Source organism: Sitodiplosis mosellana, unplaced genomic scaffold (genome assembly GCF_009176505.1).
Source record: "Sitodiplosis mosellana isolate CC-2019 unplaced genomic scaffold, AAFC_SMos_1.0 Smas_scaffold_6226, whole genome shotgun sequence".
Lineage (NCBI taxonomy): Eukaryota > Metazoa > Arthropoda > Insecta > Diptera > Cecidomyiidae > Sitodiplosis > Sitodiplosis mosellana.
The window spans coordinates 1,010,209-1,029,225 of record NW_022601467.1 but is presented as its reverse complement, the minus strand read 5'-3'; the positions used below and the strand labels follow the sequence as shown (position 1 = coordinate 1,029,225).

The 19,017-nt window shown below is 36.1% G+C and overlaps 1 protein-coding gene across 21 annotated transcripts; it reads right to left on the bottom strand.

The window, feature by feature from the left end:
• Positions 1-438: 438 nt before the first annotated feature.
• On the bottom strand, positions 439-18,960 carry LOC129579051 (uncharacterized). 21 transcript variants are annotated; one of them, XM_055468557.1, is made up of 18 exons: positions 10,490-10,583; positions 9,963-10,291; positions 9,607-9,840; positions 6,733-6,797; positions 5,689-6,199; positions 5,120-5,350; positions 4,892-5,041; positions 4,320-4,544; positions 3,950-4,164; positions 3,685-3,867; positions 3,410-3,562; positions 3,129-3,310; positions 2,785-2,999; positions 2,331-2,708; positions 1,951-2,253; positions 1,507-1,724; positions 1,238-1,393; positions 439-1,136 (listed from the first exon to the last, which is right to left on the bottom strand). In XM_055468557.1, the coding sequence occupies exons 3-18, from the start codon at positions 9,617-9,619 to the stop codon at positions 1,032-1,034; spliced, it is 3,303 nt and encodes a 1,100-aa protein (XP_055324532.1). In that variant the 5' UTR covers positions 9,620-9,840; positions 9,963-10,291; positions 10,490-10,583; the 3' UTR covers positions 439-1,031. The 21 variants fall into 21 exon arrangements, with proteins under 21 accessions (XP_055324532.1, XP_055324522.1, XP_055324527.1 ...); XM_055468547.1 differs by lacking the exons at positions 9,607-9,840; positions 9,963-10,291; positions 10,490-10,583 and adding exons at positions 15,340-17,305; positions 18,743-18,917; XM_055468552.1 differs by lacking the exons at positions 9,607-9,840; positions 9,963-10,291; positions 10,490-10,583 and adding exons at positions 15,340-17,305; positions 18,595-18,863 and having other exon boundaries at positions 1,507-1,679.
• Positions 18,961-19,017: the final 57 nt, after the last annotated feature.

Sequence of the window (19,017 nt, the reverse complement as noted above, 5' to 3'; positions counted from 1 at the left end):
CAGTAATAATTATATTAATTAGAAAACACATGTGACATTTTTGTCATCAAACACAGTCAAAGAATTTAATTTAATATAAAAAATTGAATTTTTTCAAGAAATTTTTTGTTTTATATAATAGATTTAATGGTCGGAAGAGCATTAATCAGATAAAAAAAATTTCGTGAAATGTTATTTTTTTTCACTTTTTGTAATGAAAGCGACAAAAATGTCACCAAACACAGTCAGAAGGTTAATGTGAAAATTTTGATTTAATTATGGTTTTTCACTCGATGTATGTCGTTAGATGAAATTTCACGGGGAAAAAAATTGAAGCAATACAAATATCGCTTTTTGCTTCGGAATTTCATTTGAATTTGCATTTATCTCATCTCTCTCTCTCTCTCTCTCTCTCTCTCTCTCTCTCTCTCTTTCTCACCGAGTCAATTAGAATATATGGACTGTTAATATGTAATGTAATTCTCGTTCTCGACACATCATAATTACATGGTTTTGCTGGTTTTCTTATAGACTGGTATCACAATATCAGCAATGTATACACGTCACATACCATAATAAACAAAATGAATATTTTAAAGCGAATGATTTGTGATTTTCTTGTTCTCTTTTCTTTCTCCACCGAACGAGATTACATTATCAAAGATGATTGTTATAAACGTCATTTGTAGGTGGTGCAATTGTCTATTCTTAGTTGAATTTTTATTGGCAAAAACTAGCGAGTGTTGTATGTGTGTTTGAGTGTTAAATGCGCGTAAATTTTGTGTATGTGACTTTGTATTTAGTTTGTTGCACATTTCATTTATGCGCGATTGAAAGTTAAGTTAGAATGTTACATATAAGAATTGATGACGCTCAATGAGTGCGGTTACATAGCCAACCCCTCAACCCCTTTGAATGGCTGAGATTACTTGATTTATTTACTCTTTACGCACTCATATGGGTCATACTTATGTTTGTGGAATAAAATATGAAATTTGCATTTGATTTTGATTTTGTTTTTGTTTTTGTTTTGTTTCAATGGAACTCTCAATTCAATAGCGTGGCCGTTTCACTACCAATACAATCGATCCTCGAATTATCCGTAATAAATCTATAATATCGCCAGTAGTCATTCCCTCCACCGACTCATCGTTTACCTATAGTTTGAAATGAAAACAACATGGGTTAATTTTAGCGAATCATTGATCGATAGGGTATTCATGGTTCAATATTTATATAATTAAAAATGTAAACTGACCATCAGAATTTGGTCGCCTACTCTCAATCGGCCATCCTTAGCTGCTACACTATCATTATAAATTGCACTAATTGTGGTTTGCATTGAGTTTGGTTCATTTCGGAGACTGAAACCTAGACGGCTATTCCAACCGCGACTCAACTCAACCGTTATTATCTGTAATTTATAAATAAAATCAAGGGAATTAATAAACAATAATGTTCTGGTCAATACATGTACGCATACATGGCGTATGATGGCATAAAATGTGATGCATTTAACGTAATTACCTCATGAGTTGTGTCATCGAATGTAATTCGATTCAATGGATTAATGTCTTTGGCATTATCAGCCGCAATTGGGTTAATTTCAATCATTGTAGCGCAACTGGAATCCGGTTCGGACGAAGTCGTCGTCTCCGGCGTTTGTACATTAACAGCGGCCATTGTTTTGTCACCTTCATCTATTCCGAACATAACACCTTTCCATTTTAATAAATTTTTCGAACCTAGTTTTTCATCATGCATCGAATATTAATGATGAACCAATAAAAAAAAGCACAAATCATATCAAACACAAAATCAAAAGATGAGTTAAATGGAGGTGATCTTTTTCACATAGAGATAGATAAATCAAAAGAAAAAAAAAGCAAAAATCACTTAAAATAACAACACAATAAACTAAAATATGATAAAAAATTCAAAAGTTTTTTGGGGAGTTGAATTTGTGTGTACCTTCTTCGGAGTGTTCGACATGATAAATATCTTCATCATTAACAATTGGTTTTGACTTGACTTGGACGTGAGCTGATTGGTACATTGGGTTTTTATATGCAAATTGATCATCATCATCGGTAGCACAATTGCTGTTAACACGCGATGACATCAAAAACGTTTCACAAGGTAAACTAGTAAAGTCATTATTGATCCCATCTTGGTACGGTTGGTTGTTTAGATTTGGATTGTTACACATTGAATTGTACACAGGTGCATCGAGAGCCTCATTATCCAAATTATTCAGCTCATAGCCATTGGCTGCTGCACATTTGGGCAAAAAGGGGATACTGTTACTATCGCACAGATTTTCGTGAAAGGTAATCCAGAAGAATAATTACCAGAAAACTGGAACATGGGTTTACGAGACACGACTGGAGTACAGCCACTACTTCCACCTATATCCAAATGGCTAGGTCTATCCGGATGCTCTGCTGTACCGTACTCGTCCACATCCATCAAACGCCACAACTCTTCCTCGTTATAATACTCTGAATCTTCTCCGCATGGTCTTTGCTGCAACGGCAGCTGCTGCGGTGGCGGCTGTTTGAATTGATCCACTGTGAAGGTACCGTTCATAACTCTATTGTCACACTGTGGCGCTTGTTTCAATGCCTTATTAATAAACGAGCCCTGAGATATGGTTGATGTTTCCGAGTCCGAACAAACTGATGAAGATTGCATTGTTACAGTGTATGTTTGGTTTTGATAATCGAAACCTTTATTGGAGATAAAAATGAGTTGAAGGAAATTAAATACATGACATTTTTTTGATCACTCTAAAACAACACTTACTCTTCGAAGCAGACTTTTCATTCTCACTATATGATTCGGCGTTGTTATCGTTCGAATTGACTTTGTTAATGTTGTTGTTGTTGTTGTTGCGCCGTAAGCGCCAAGTTGTTGGTGATGCAGAGCTCGACTGAACTGACGATCCAGTTGAGTACGAGTCACAGCTTTGCTTCCGATTTTTATGCGCCAAGTCAATTAGTAAATTCATTGCCTCTGGCCTGTTTACGTTTTTTTTTTTGTATTCATTCCGTTGAAAATGAAAAATAAACAAATGAGTGAGCAAAAAAATAGAGGATATGTGCATGTGTGTCCAAAAATTGTCGCTATAACTATATATGCCCTATTACCGTAAGCTCGCCTTTGGCTTTCCAGCATTTGAAATGTATTGTTCTGACGTTGATGGCGATATTGATGCAATGGGTGTCTGTGAATTGTCACGATACAACCGCAGTTTGACTCGGTCGTTTGCCTGTCTTAAAAATATCACAGCCTCTTCATGAGTCATTGGACATAACGGAACATCGTTGACCTATTTTAAACGTTTCATTCAAATTAATTTGCTCATTATGAACATAGTGATAGTGGAATTTTTGCTTCTTTTAATGCGAACAAATCAAATGCAACTCACAGCTACAATTTTATCACCAGGCTTAATTCGACCATCACTTGCAGCCGGATCACGTATCAACGCTCGCACATAGTGACCAAGCACGGATTCATCCTCTTTTCGTAGTGTAAAACCAAGTGAACCTTGCTGTTTAACCATAGTGATTTCGAACTCCTGTGAATTGTGCATACAATGTTTTGGGGTAATTTTTTGATTGATCAAATATTCATGATACAGTACATAATGCGGCATGGATAAAGCTAAATATTAGACGAAAAGTTAAAACAAACACTTACGCCAATAAAAGCGGTTTGTATAGTAGGAGATTGCGGTTCGAATGTGGTTGTGGTATGCAGTGACCTTTGCGGAGGTCGTGGCGGATCTGCCGGTGGAGATAGCTTTCGAAATTGTTCATCATGCGGACGACACACTGACAAAATAACCAAATTTGGTGCAGTTCGTAACACTTCAAGGGCTTCCTGTATTGAACAAAATAGAAATATGCGTTAAATATTTTGACCGGTTCCCAGTTTTGGGTAGAAAACTCGTTGCACTATTTACATGATTCGTTAATCCGGTTAATGAAGTGTTATTCGCCTCGAGCAGAATATCACCGGGCTGCAGCATTCCTGTGCTCCAGGCTGCCTGATTCGGAAACAAACGCTTGATGCGAATCAGTCCACGGAATGCCACATTGGGAGCTGAGTCGACGCCTCCGTAAACCGAAATGCCCAAACCACGCTCATTCTTCATCACTTGCACCGTGAAACAACAGTCTGTAATTGATAAAATTATCGTATTAAATTGCAATCACGGAAAAAAAGTGTTTAATATTGATTTGTTAATGTGGCGAGAGGAAATAGTAATTTAATTTGTGCGCGTAATTATATTTGGAATGAATTGCCATGAATTTGAAATTGAATGTGCAAACCTTTGGTAATAAAACTGAAATCGCTTTCACTGATTGTACCATTGTTCCATTGTGGTTTTTGATGGTAATGTGGACGTGCTTGTGCATCGATTGACTGATATGGAATCGATAAAATCGGTGGAAGCTCCTCTTCGGGTGAACGCTCCGAACCATAGCCCTGATCGTAGCCCACATCGACATTCGATCGATTTATGGCAAGTTTCAAATGCATTGTGGTTTCGATTCCTGTGCGCGCGCGCGCGCGCGTATATGTAAAATATACGAATTTAATTTTCATTCCAAACAACAATTGGATCACCCCAAGCGCAACTCCACACTTAGCTTCTAAATGTGACACCTTGGTAAGTGTGAGCATTCGTTTTGCGAATAAGCGACAAAGAGAATGGAAACAAGTGCGCGTGTGGTAGTGAGCAGCCTGATGCGATGCTTCTCAATGTAGCAACTAATACACGCGCACTTGTTTTCACTCTCTTTATTGCTTGTTAGCACGACGAATGCTCACACTTACCAAGGTGTCACATTTAGAAGCTAAGTGTGGAGTCGCGCTTGGGACAATAAATATAGACAAATACCGTTGCTAGTGGAAGATTTTGCGTTTTGATGGTGGCTCGTTTGACCGCATACTCTTGGCGATGATGAAGGATATTGAATGCTGTCACATTCCAGTTTGTTCTTTTCAAATGGACGTTTCTGTGTCTCCTGCGTATTGCTTTTGTTATAAACTGTTTGAGAATGGGAACAGAAAATGGTGCATATTTGATCAATACAAAGAGAAAAAAAAACAATGTGGTTATGCTTACTATTTTCTCGATATGTTTCATCGGAATCTAAGTGATTGGGAAGGCTTCCAAAGAATTTGTTACGTTCAGATCTCTTGACATTCATCAGTTGTGAAATATCGGGCGTTGGACATAGTGTATCGACTTGGTCTTTATCGTTCATTAAATTTGGATCATTTGCTTGGGCCTCGATTGCGATTTGATGCTCACGCTCATTGTTTGATTTATTTACATTTCCATTAGTTAAGTCGCCTTTTTTTCCATTCGCCCAACGATAGAAGAACATGGCACAAGACACGGAAAGTACAAATAAACCTTAGCACTAGCAATCTGTGCCATTTTTCATAAGGCGTCTCCACTCGCATTGAGTTTGTATTGTGAATGTTAAGGTGCGTGCAACGCCCTTCAATGTAAAAAACAATACAAGTGGAGATGATACACGGGATTTATCTGTACTTTAATTTAATCTCTTTCGCTGTTGAAAACTTTGAAATATTTCAAAGTAAAATATATTCGAAATTCAAATGAGATTTGTCTGTTTCAGCCGAATGCTAAAACCTCGTTCGCGCCCATTTGAATTTTTAACTAACCTGAAGACTGTGCTCGGCGACCCGATAATCCTTTCGCTGTGTTCCGTGACACATTTGATCCCATATTATTAACGTGCCGCTGTTGGTTTTGCTTATATTTTAATTTTTCTTTCAGTTCGATGTTTTTGTTGCTGCTGTTACTGTTGTTGTTGCTGTAGTTGCCACTGCACTGTTCATTTTCCTTAATGGTATTAATGAAGAATGTGTTTGTGAAATAGCCAGTTTTATCGGTTCCATCTTGGTAGACTTTTTGATAGCGGTAATTTAAGTGACTGTTTTTGTTGGTGTTTTTTGTCGCTGTTACATTGTCATAAAAATTGTTATCGTTATTTATGATCGGTGTTACAGTTAATGAGGTTGTTGAAGCGTCACACTGGCTCGAATCGTACGTTTTTTCGCGACCATTCTCATATAATTCATCTAAGATAGCACTTCTATTCCGTTCACATTTATCAAATGCCCATTGATTTTGAAACGTTGCTAAGTTTTCCTCAAATTTTATCAAACTCCCCTGTGCCAACAGCAACATGAAAAACAAAACAAATAATAAAAAATGATGTGACAATTATTTTGATGATAGCAAATTTGTTTGGTGTGACGGACGATGACGGCCACTCATCTAAAACAGCACGCATAGTTGATACAATGTGCAATGCACGTTTCTAATCCGGCTGTGTGTTAAGCAACAAACCTGTATGTGCGTACCACATACACACATACAAGCGTACACACAACAATTCGATGTCAAACAGTCCCGGTGTGAGTGTGTTCGTAAATTGTATATTGCTGTATATTGCACATTGTGGCGTCGCGTGAATTTGTTCAATTCAGGTGATTAGAAATAGGTTTATGCCACCATAAATTAGAACAAACATCGAAAATGGCCGTTAAAGGAGAGAATACAAACATTGACGAAAAAAAAATCCACAATAACACATTCGAAACGGATAAATTTTACGACATATAATTGACGGACTGTCAATATTAATTTGATTGAAATTTGCCCATTTCGAAACATTTTGCACAATGAAAACTGATTTTTACCTTATCTGATGAATTACTGATGACATTGTCCAAATTTCTCTGTACATGCGACACAGCTGGATCATCTGAAATGGAAATGAAACAGAAAAAAAAAACATATCACATTTAATAAGTTTGTTGTCCATGAAATATGTCAAATTATAATTCGATTTCCTATATAGTAAAGAGAAAAATAGATGTAATTATGAAAAGTTTTGCGTGCCCGTCATTTTGCCCACAGTTCCCGAAAATAGGTTCAAACTCGAGAAAATGTGAGATAAATTCAAGTAATATGCAACCGAACGAAATTCATTCCACTGAGCTTCAAATCCGAAGATAATGTGTGTGTCTGTACAACTTTTTCTGATGAGCGAGTGAGAGAAAAAGATTGCTTTGCTGTGATTTAAAAAAAAAAAAACATTTCAATTACTTGTTGCTTTAATCGTTATCTCAGGCCTGTTTTAAAGATATGAAACCATACGAAAATATATTCATTGATGGTTGTATTAGATTCTCTTTTCACGGACCATTTATTTGGGTCTTACATCTAATTAGATACATTGAATAGAGGCTGGCTTAGATTAGTTGGGGATCTTTGAAAACTTTGCATCCGAAACACACCATAAATAATTAGAGCTATTAATGGATGTTTAATTTATAGAACTTTGTCCTTTTGCTCTATTACACCGAGTGAGAGAATGAGTGTGTTTCTGTGTGATGTGATGTGATGTGAAGTGAAGTTATGTATTTTGCCTACCCTGTGGATTTATTTACGCATGACATACATGATGAGAGTCTAGGATACGAATTTTCAGTTATTTCGCAGTGTGTACGAAATACTGATTATTTTGGTTCCAAATGTGTAGTTTGTTGGGGTTTTTTTTTCACTCCAAAAGTACTCAAAGTTATACAAAGACTTTTTTCACTGTAAATAGTTAAATCGCAGATGATCTATGTAATAAAGATGCAGATAAAAAAAGTTTGAACGTATTTGATAACAGCGGGAAAAAGAAATTATTGCAAGAAGTGTTCTTAACGCAAATTGTCTACTCAAACTAAAGTTAGGATAAATTTTCTCATCGCCTTTCTATTCACATCTGTATCAATGCAGACAAAATGAGAAACTGTGTCGAAATTTGTGCTAAGTCGCCATTTCTTTTTTCATACTCGACAGAAAGGGAAAATAACCGCTACCGAAACGGCAACGCCAAAAACTTTTAAAATTCATGCAAACTTTATTAAAACTTGGCATTGATGTTTCAGGGCATTTCAATATTATACACTAACTCAATGTGCTTGTCGGTTTGTTTCGTGTTAAACTTGTGACGGAGAATAATTTGGCATTTGTTTACAACCTATTAAATCTATACTGAAATAGAGTTGGCAACTCACTTTCATTCATATATTATCAGTTACATTTTATGCATGAAAATTGCAAAATATCTCAGAGCAATCTTATCCTTTATCATCGATTGAAATGAATATTCACAGACAGTAATATGAAATGCGATTATGCATTATTATTGATAAATGAAATGGATGAAGAAGAAGTAAAACAAGTAGACGATGTAAATAGTATAAGGCATATGGATATATTGTGCGTGAATTTTTCGTGCGTGCAATACTTCCTCGTTTACTACAGTATATATATTTTTAATTATAAATTTCAGAGTGAAACGCTACTGCACCAATCAATGCATGCCAGTGAGTTTCATCTTTTTTTTTCATTTTTCCGGATAGCTGATTTTGAGTTTTCATACGGTGTTGGCTGGCATAAACTTGGCTGATTCATTATGATTGCAGATACGCTTTGCTTGTATTTCTCTCTCTCTCTCTATTTCGAATTCTTTCTCTATGTTTTCAAAATAATTTTGCACGCAATTATTGCAATTAGATCTTGAAAGATCGCGCGCGACAACAAACGGTGTGCTACAAACAAGGCATATACTGCATGCGTTTCGAAGATTGAACAATGCATCAAGAGCAAACTTTATATAAATCAAGCGAATGAGAATCAACGAAGAGGAACAAACACGATATATAGATGGAAAAATGAACGAAAAAAAGAGTTTTATGCTTTTTAATTATGAATGATTGTTTTCGGTATAATAGATAACGGAAATAAAATCTAACGAAAAATCTATGCTAAGCTACCATTAGAAGAAGCGTTGCGCAGTTTCGGTGTTTCATTTGTTACTATTTTTTTCTGCTTGTTTATCATACATGTATATAGTAACATAATTCTACACATCAACGCCGATCGACGAAACTGTATTTTTCGCACTTCAGGCGTGCGTGTGTGTGTTTAGTTTTCTACTTCAAATTTCATCAAAAGAAACTGACCATTTTCATGAGAATTGAAATAATAGACAAAAATGAGAATGAGCTCGTTTTGAATTGCAATATTGTTTATTCAGGCCCGAAAACTTCATTGTCATTGTCATTTTAAACGACTCGTTTTTACTTTTAAATTACTGTAGCATTTGAAGTGGCAGATAGTCATCATTGAATTTTGAAGTGTATGTACAAACAAAAAGTGCGGATTTCTTGCCTTGATTCAAAACAATATTCAGACTTAAACCGACTCGTGAACAGCACTTCAATTATTCGCCTCACTCAACCTAAATTTTACCATATACAAAATCCGAAATTGTAATTCATCACTAAAATGTCGTACATTTGAATGCAATTTTACTCGAAAACATGGTCTCTGCCGTGCACAATGTGTGCGAGTGTTTTGGACAAAATTTAAAAGGAAAAAGAAATCCGAAAGCCATTTGAACAATAAAACTAGCTAGGTGCAGTAAACGGTGTTCGGTTGCAGTCGGCTTAACAGTGCGTTGGATAGAATAGTTTCCATGTTTTGTGTACGTAAACAAATGTCTCAATATTTACCTAAATGTACCATATTTGATATGACAACACACTTAATTTAATTGAAGAATAATCAAATTCCCTTTCCCTGTCTCTCTATCTCTCGTTCTCTCACACACGCACACACACACACACTTGATATGATTCTCCTCAAAATTGAGGGCAAATTAAATGGTTGCCAAATCCATTTGCAAACACAACTCTCAATTTAAACATTTGTTTTCACTGCACATCGAATCCAAAGGCTAACACAAACTATGAAAAATAAACAGAACAAATAATAAGGAAATAAATGCCAATGAATTATCATCCATCAATATCTTGAGACATTGAGCGATAATTATCGTGACAATATAACTTCTTCTTTTTTTTATTACGTATCACAATTTTATTTTTCGTTCGTATTTCTATTGAACAACCCATTTACCGAACATTTGATCGCGCACACAACATCAAACAATGTATGGCAAGAACAATTTCAATATAATAATGTAGAAAAAAGTGGCATTAGATGAAGAAAAGAGCAAGATTTGTCAATAAATTGTTCGCGGCTTTTGCGCTCGTTTTCTTTATGCCATTCTTTCTCTCTCTGGGTATGTGTATGTGTGTGTGTGTTGTTGCTGTTATGGAATTTCTTTTTTTTCCGTTTGTGATTTTTGTTAGTCGTTCTTTTTTTGTTGTTGTCGTTGTTGTTTGCTATACATTTCTTGTAGTTTGAAAAAAGTCAAATGAAATACACACGCACAAAAATTGGAAAAACTTGCAGACACTAGAGACGATTTGTCAAAATTCGAAAATAAAATCAAAGTAATAGAAACTACGGCGGAACTATAAACAGTCACAAAATTGCGATCATTCCGTTCGAACATTTATTCTTTGAAAATGTGTGTTTTGAAAAACTCACATCAACCATTTATATGGAAAAAGAGAAAAAAAAAGAGTTCGATCCAAGTTCCATCCACACTCAGTTGTGTTCGTTTGCTTTTCATGCCACGCTTAAACTGTTCGGTGCCTCGTTTTTTTTTTTACATTTATTGACTCGTTCTCGTTATTCTTTGATTTGTTTTCTTCCTCTTCCAATCCATGTGTATGCGTGTGCAGTAGTATGTGTGTATTATTTTGTATGCTTTTGTTGTGACTATGCTGTAGCACTGTTCACTATGTTTTGTTGTAGTTGTTGCATTTTTATTTTCACTTGACGTCTCGGGAACACGAACGAGAACTGTCCATTAGAGTGGATCGAAAATGTCCATTTCGTGGATTCATTGTTTACTCTCCCTCTTTTTCTCTCTGTACTTCTTTCGTGTTCAGTGGCCGGGCTTCACCTTTTGTGGGTGCCACAAAAAAATCGTAATGTATACAATTACACTATACGCGCTATACACCCACAAAGTAACACTTGCATTCGTTTACGAAATCAGTCAAAATGTGTATATTCGCATTTACCTAAAGCATTGACATTGTGTTTTGTGCGAGAACATCACCGGCGATCCGTACAGCTAGTGAATTCGAATATAGTTTGTCTGGTTCTTATTGTTGTTGTTCTTTTCTTTCGTTTGAACCAGAGAGAAAATCACAATGGTGGACAACAGCCAATAGTGTAAATATTTGATGCGAGAAAATATTTTGTATTCCATTATGCAAACATTCAAAAAGTCAATTAATGAATTGTTAGTGTTTATCATAGAATATTGTCGAAAAAAAAAATAAATAAAAGAAACGCTGGAAGCGATTTTTTGTTGTTATTCTTTGAATTTTCAACTAATGCTGCCCCTGAAATTGTTTAGTCACTGTGAATGAAGAAGAACTGTGTGCCAAAATATCACAAGCACAGAGTTCAAGTTCAAGCCATTGTCTCTTTTCGAGAATATTCACATTGATCATAAACCAAGAGAGACTAATATCCATTTCCACATTATCGAACATAAAAATGGACTAACAAAAAAGTTCGCTTTCATTTCAAGAGGAAAAAAAGAAATGAAAACAAAATCAACCGACGGTCATTTTAAAAACCCAGAAAATTTTATGATGGCAATAAAATCACTGAACAAAATCTACATGTATTTTAATCTAACAATAGCGAGTGAGGGAGTGAGAGAGAGAGAGAGAGAGAGAGAGAGAAAAAAAAAGTGTTTCGGTAATGTTCCATTCAACGCCAAGCGATTAGTTCGTTCGGGAATTGGTTTCGCGGCGCGTTCCCTTTGAAAAATTACATTGCGGGTGCATATGCGTGAAAATACAATACTATTCAAAAATTCATTTAGGGAGAGTTCGCATCAGCAGTCAATATGCTCATTTCCGCTGTTTATGCTAGCTAATTGTCTAGAATTTGTTCAAATATTTGAACTGCCTCTGGCAAAACATACTACATGAACATATCAAATATATTTTGCATAAAATAAAAAGTTGGATAATAAATCGAAGAAAATTGAAACGTAAATTCACTACATTGACTAAGTTCTATATGAACAGCAGCAGCACAACGAACAACAATAACAACAGAAACAACGAAGTAAACAGAAGAAAAGTATCGAAACAACCGAAGAGAGAGAGAGAGAGAGAGAGAAAAAACAGAAATTCAATTAAAGAATATGTACGAACATCGAACCAGATTTACAAGAGAAACGACCCAATTTTTGAGACGATTTCGCGCAGTTATTTCTTTCTTTTTTGTTAGATATGCTTTTCAATTTCATAATTTTACAGCTTTACAGCTTTCTTCATCTGTGTATGCCTTTTATTCCATCGATTTTCTGTGCTAGGTTTCTTAACAAAATATGCAGGCATCTATCATTCGTCTTGATTATTATGCTTTTTCCTCTTCGTCTACTTCAGTTTTTCCTCTGCTTCTTCTATCGCATTTAACATGTGCAATGTCTGTCAGACGACAAATTGCGCTAATTTTCACAATTCCACCGTGCAAATGCGAATTGCGTTGCTACGCATTGTGTTGTTATCATTGTTATTATTATCTTTATGCTTTCATGCACTACTGCACAGTGCACACTCACTTTATTCACTTCGAACGTTTTTGGTCATGGTGATTTTGGATGTTTGACTTTGACACCTGGTTTTGTGTATTAGTTGTGTGCAATCCCCACAACTCACGTTTATCGTTCCGGCTTTTCTCTCTACACGATATAAATGACATAAGAGACTGTGTCTGTCTCTTTGGACATGATTATGTATATATGATATACTCTATCGCACCTTAAATTCTTGATTGAAATGTGTTTTTCTCGTTTTACAGACTGCACTTTAGGTGGTTTTTTTTCTTTTCGCTTCAATTATTATACGACATTGTCATAGCAACGAAATTTTTTATTTTCTGTTATATATGACAAGGATTAAACGAAACGTAATGTGCGCGTGATTTATACCAATTTGTCGAATAATTCAATTGCGAACGAAAATTCGACCGCAATATACGTATCAATTTTATTTATTTTGCACAAACCAAATGATTTCGGTAAACATTTGGCTGGAAAAAGCACAAGCGCAAAATTAATTTCACTTGAACGTGACCGAATCAGCCCCGAAAAAAATATGTACATTTGGTAGAATATTTTAAATTTAAGACTTAAGGAAACGTACCGCACTCAAAATGGGATGTCGTTTTTTGACGTAATTCTTACATTTAAATTGGATTGAAGTTGCTTCCCAAATAAATGTGTGGCCAATTGTCAATTGAGGGAAAAAAAACACAACAACCGTTGTTTATATGTGTGTGGACAGGCACGCGATATGTTATTCACTACCCCGTATTTTTGTACGCAACATAAAATCTCATTTATAACACTTAACAACAACACACTCAGTGACTTCGATATTTCGGATAAAAATTGCGTAAATGCTAGAGAGCCGAGGCCAAAAACTTCGCGACAACTGAACGCTTCAATCGCTTACGATGAATTGAAATAATGTGGAAAAGTTGACAAATACTTGCATGGTAACGAATCACTTTGTGTTTGTTTGCATACAGGATACAGTATCAGCGAGCAAGAGAAATAGAGAGAGAGAAAGAGCCTCGAACCAACATTTATTCAAATGCACACAATTCCCCTCTTCACCATCAGTGTTTCTACGTGTAGTTACAGTTAGCTGTTTCCAATTTTCCTTTTCTTTTTTCGCTGTATTGGTTTAAATATTCTTTTACTATTCATTTCGCTTGCTTTGGCTACATTCAAGCACAAGCACAAACACACATACCCAGACCCATCTAATGCAATGTATTCATTTTCGATATGAACACCAATAATGGGAAAAACAGCTGACATTTGCTTGGCTTGTAGAACATTTCAATATCATCACACTCAATTCTTTCCGTGAATTCTTCGCCCTACCATTTCAATAGATCCCATAATTTTCGAAATTACACTTTGTGTGCGGCGAACAAGTGTATCAAGCGAAGAAAGAACTCTCTATAGGTGGACTTGGTATGCTTTGTTGTCCACACACACAAAAAAAAAAATATATATATATGTATATATGTTTTGCCCCCGTCTTTCTGTCTCGCTGTGTACGATTACACATGTATTTGTGCGGTGAGCAATTGTTCAAGTGACATGCGCCCTTTCATCACCGTTCGAATAGACGATGACGACGACGGCATAAAACCAGACACTTGAAACATATTAAGGAAATTATATAGAATTTTCTTGACATTTTCATTTGATGGAGTTTGTTTCTTGTGACAACCTTTCCTCACCGAATATGCCTCATTGGCCATTCTCTCAAATTGGTTCATTTTTATGCAACGTCACCCATTCCCATGATAAATTAATTCTAATTGCATACGTTAAAAGGAATGAATTCCTCTTTATTCAATGAATAAGTAACAATAATAGCTGCATGTTATGTGAAGTGCGGTATCAAATGGGGAGCATGTACAATTCTCATTCTCAAAAGCAGAATTACATAGAAACAAGAAGAAGAGGAAGTGGAAGTAAAAGGAAAAAGAAAACAGCCCAGGAAGCTCTTTAATATATAATTGATAGAACGAAACCACCGCTCAATATTGCAGTGGTGACGGTTATCTTCACTACCGATACTGTCTTTCCATTTGTGTGTGTGTGTGTGTGTGTGTGTTTATGCTGTGTGCTGTCTCTACTAAAAAGAATGAAAAATACCAAATATTCTATTATCTCTTTAAGCTGCCGCATTCAATAAAGGATACATCTATAAATGGAATTGAAAAGGGATTAAGTTTGAATGAAGTCGCATCAAAAAAGTTGTGCAAATTTCAAAGCATTTGAAATTGGACAGACCAAGAGTAAAAGCTTCAGGCGAACGTCGGTTAAATTATACGGAAGGGGAAATGTGAAATGCTTGATTTTAAATGATGGAAAAATACACGAAGCACACTCTTCAACTGCAACCTTTACATACAATCAGCTCGATCTCATCATTCGAACATAATGTCGTCGTCGTCGTCGTCGTCGTCCTCGTCGTCGACGACTGACTGAGCTATTCAAATCGAGTGGCAGTTTGTAAAGCACACTGAAAATCGAAATGTCGATGAAGTCAATTTGAGCGCTTTTCGGTAATCTAACGTAAATAATGAAGTCATTGAAACGATGATAACAAATGCATGGTTAATAACCATTGGTTATCCATTCAAATAAACCTATTGACTTCCCCGGCCTCTCTTTCGCTCTTGCTCTCCTTCAAATCCCTTTTCAATGCGATACTTTCTGTGCGATTAAGCGATTTGAGCATTTTTATATTTAGAAAATCACACATTTAATTACTCACCACCACGGTGTTGATATAAATTGAAACTCGATTTGGGACGTTGAGAAAAGCGGCGTTTTTTATGTCGCACCCGTGGCATTGCATGAGTATCATCGCAGTTGTCATCGCTATCGCTTGTGGAATAGTTATTACAAAAACTCGCAACACTCGCACTTTTTTTAATTTTACCATGAAACACTTTTTTCCGAACACCATTCATCGCTCTTGTATTAATGCACTTTCCATTTGGATGCGAGTCATCGCATAGCTGCACATCGATCCAATCATTGTGGATGATGTTGGTGTTGTTGCCTATGTCGTTGTTGCATTCGTTGCGATTGCAGTCTGCGTCGCTCTTTTCACAATTAAATTGAACAAAGGACACTTTCCTATTGAGTTGAGCTTTCTTTTGTTTACCATCGTTACCGTTATTGACATTATTGTTTGAATTTGCTGAAGATGCACGACCATTTTTCACATTAGGTTGATTATTTTCAGTTTTAATTGAAACTAGATGCTCATTGTAATTTTTATAGGTTCTACCATTTTCACTGTCAACGGATTCCGTAATTTCATTTATTTCGTTGATGCATTCATCGACATTTTTTCCATCTGTATTCAGTTCGTGTGATAAGATTACGTTTGACATAAAACTGTCTGTTTTGGTTATGGTTTTATGGCGGCTTGGGAATTCATCAGTGATGTCACACACTGGCTTTAAATGGCGACCGCTTCTGGCGCTTCCTTTGCTCGAGCGATTTGTCGAATCGTCTCTGTCCAATTTGTCTGAGCTTTTCGATCGATGCCTCCGACGACGCCTTCGGTGGGACGTCTTCTCTTCGGGCACAATAATTGTACCGGCAGCGCTCTTCTGAATGTGATAAACTGGCTTTCGGCACGTTTGTTTCGCAGTGTGCTCACCACACGGAGACGACGATGATGATGGTGGTGATGGTGGTGATGGTTTTCGTGTCACATTCTTAGTCTGACACTTTGTCGACAATGACAAATTCGCACTTTTTGTTCGCCGAATTTTCTGTCGAGATTTTCTTCGTGTTTTCCCATTCGCCAACATTTCAGCCATGCTCGTGCATTTTGTAAGTGGATTTGTACCTAACTTAGTTGTCGGTTGCGTATCTTGCTTCTTCCCTTCAAGGATCATGAACATATCATCTTTTGCTACCAAGGGTTTATTTTCCTGTGGATTGAGTGGATCAACACTTTTACCACTATCCAATGAATTTTGCCGATTTCGAATCGCATCGAATTCCTTCGCATTGAAATCACGTTTTATCAACCCTTTGGCACTGTAAATATAGATTGGCACTTCGGACAACTTTTCTGTCTCTTTTGATGGCACTTCAATTCCATTTTTTATCGATTCATCAGCTTCGCTGTTTTGAAGTGTGCATTGTGATGCTATGCTATGAGAGCGGGTGCATTTACTTTCGCTTTTAAATGAACTATCGCTTTTCAACGAACTGTACTTATCATTCGAACGATCGGAGTGAATGACAATGCTAGAATTTCTGGTGGAATTTAACGACAAATTGGATACACTAAACGAACGGGATTTCGGCAAGTGACTTTTTCGGCTAATTTCTGATAATGAAAGATGCACCGGTGTATGTGGCTCATTTTCCTTTCCGTTCACAATAAAATTGGCCTCGTCCACGTCGGCCAACAACTTATTATTGCTATCGTACAGTAAAATCCGTGGAAAGTCAATATTCAACGATGATTTGGACGTACTCAATTCCCAATTCCATGATTTCGGCTTTTTCAACTTTAATTTCAAGATATTGTTTTCACTTTGATGTCGTAAAACTTGGCCAAAGGGCACATTTGACGATGAAATCGATGCTACGGATGAGGCCATCTCACAATTTTGAAAATGTGTTATCCAATCCGCACAATTTTACCCATTTGATGACACACTATTTTTCATCACGTGTTTTCACTTATCCCAATCTCCTCTCTGAATTATCTAAATTTCACACAAAAAGTCAAATTAAATCACAAATAAATTATCAAACAAAAACAAAATTAAATAAGAAAATCGTCGCAACGGATGAATTCAAGCACATTTTTGTTGACAGAAACAAATGATATTTTTCGCCAAAAAATCAGTTCGAAGTGAAGTCATCGAGAAAGGAATTTAATAAAATAACACAAACTCATATCGTGGTCATATTTCGACCACTGCCAGGGACTATTTTTATATAGCGCCGACACACAGAATGTCAACAGTTTGTTTTTTCTTCTCGAAATTCTCGGTTGTTGTTTATGCCTTATTCCTATTATTACACAGAGATGCTGTGGGAGTAGCGCAATGAATTTTTTTGCTCATGTATAGAAAATGATCATTAAAACACACCGAGAACCGATCAAGTTCAAGCCATTAGAACATTTGGACGAGCAAAACAAATGGATATATTTTCTGTTGTTGTTGTTGTTGTGTTTCGTTGGATATTATTTATAGAATGGCAAAATATTTTCAAGGCTACATTTTCGGAAAACGCAAAACAAGCTGCCTAATGTAGGTGATTGCGTAGATCGTGTCATAAATTATAAATGAAATATTCCATTGTAATTGTCTTGCACTGTCAACTGCAGACTTTTTTCATTGGCATCACCATGCTCGGTGCGATGAATGTGTATGTCTTCACTTTAATAAAGTCCAATCTAGTTAATGAGTGAATGAATTATGAAACAAAGCTGAAATGTTTATAGAGTGTTTAACTTGAAACTACTTGAACACAAGTGCAACAATTTGGTTTTAATTTTCAAACTCATTTTTATGTGTAAATATGGAATTTCCCTGTATTCCGATGTCATCTTGGCGAACATCAGAAATAAATTATTGAGCCAAACAACAATTTGCAAATTTTCGAGAGTGAATATTATAATTATTTAATATATATCTTTTGATGACCACCGTCAAACATTTACTCCTACTGTGTGGCATTCCGCTTCATTGGATTAAATGATTTGTTGAAATTGTAATGATCGCGGTTGACGGTAATTCACGAAACAGGTGAATTGTTTTTGCCGAAATCGAGCTTCGCGAATATTCGGAAAGAAAAATTGATTATGATGGAATTTGTATTGAGATTCAATTAAACGGTGTGTATCATCACTTTCGCATCTGTACATGAGGTCGACTTTTTGATCGTAATAATAGCACTGTTCAAAAAGGGTCATTCATGTATTGGACTAAGGAAACTTTGTAAACAAGATATGTATGGATATTGAATAGAATAGCTAATCGAGCACCATTTTCTCCTTGATTTCAACAGATTCAAACGAAAACTGGTTCAATTTATAGTTCAATTGCAACATTTCCCTAAAAGCATCAACCAAGTCGGCTAATTTAACGAATTCATTCGATCGACGAACAAAGCTCGCAAAAAATATAAACAACCACTTTGTATTTTTCACTTTTCACAATATTTGAGTTGTAATGGCACGGATGCCACCGCTTATAACATAATGCTTAAAGGTCGTGTCGAGAACTAAAACAACCGATGAAATTTTATTTTCGTTGAAAATTTGTACATTCAGATCTCAAACGCCCTCTCTTTCTCGCTCACTCTGTCTCTTTCTCGGCATCTCATTCTGAAAAATGTATTCGTGCCAATTTCATTGTCTCGCTGTCTTCTGCCGTTTTCTTTTATTTCGTAAACTCGGGCATCCGTT

Bases quoted from the DNA above. Each gene is read 5' to 3' on its own strand.
- LOC129579051 (XM_055468547.1), bottom strand. From the start codon at position 17,197: ATGGCCTCATCCGTAGCATCGATTTCATCGTCAAATGTGCCCTTTGGC. The intron at 3,000-3,128 runs GTAATAGGGCAT...AAACGTAAACAG, and splicing joins AAGCCAAAGGCGAGCTTACG to GCCAGAGGCAATGAATTTAC. The intron at 2,709-2,784 runs GTAAGTGTTGTT...TCTCCAATAAAG, and splicing joins TGAAAAGTCTGCTTCGAAGA to GTTTCGATTATCAAAACCAA.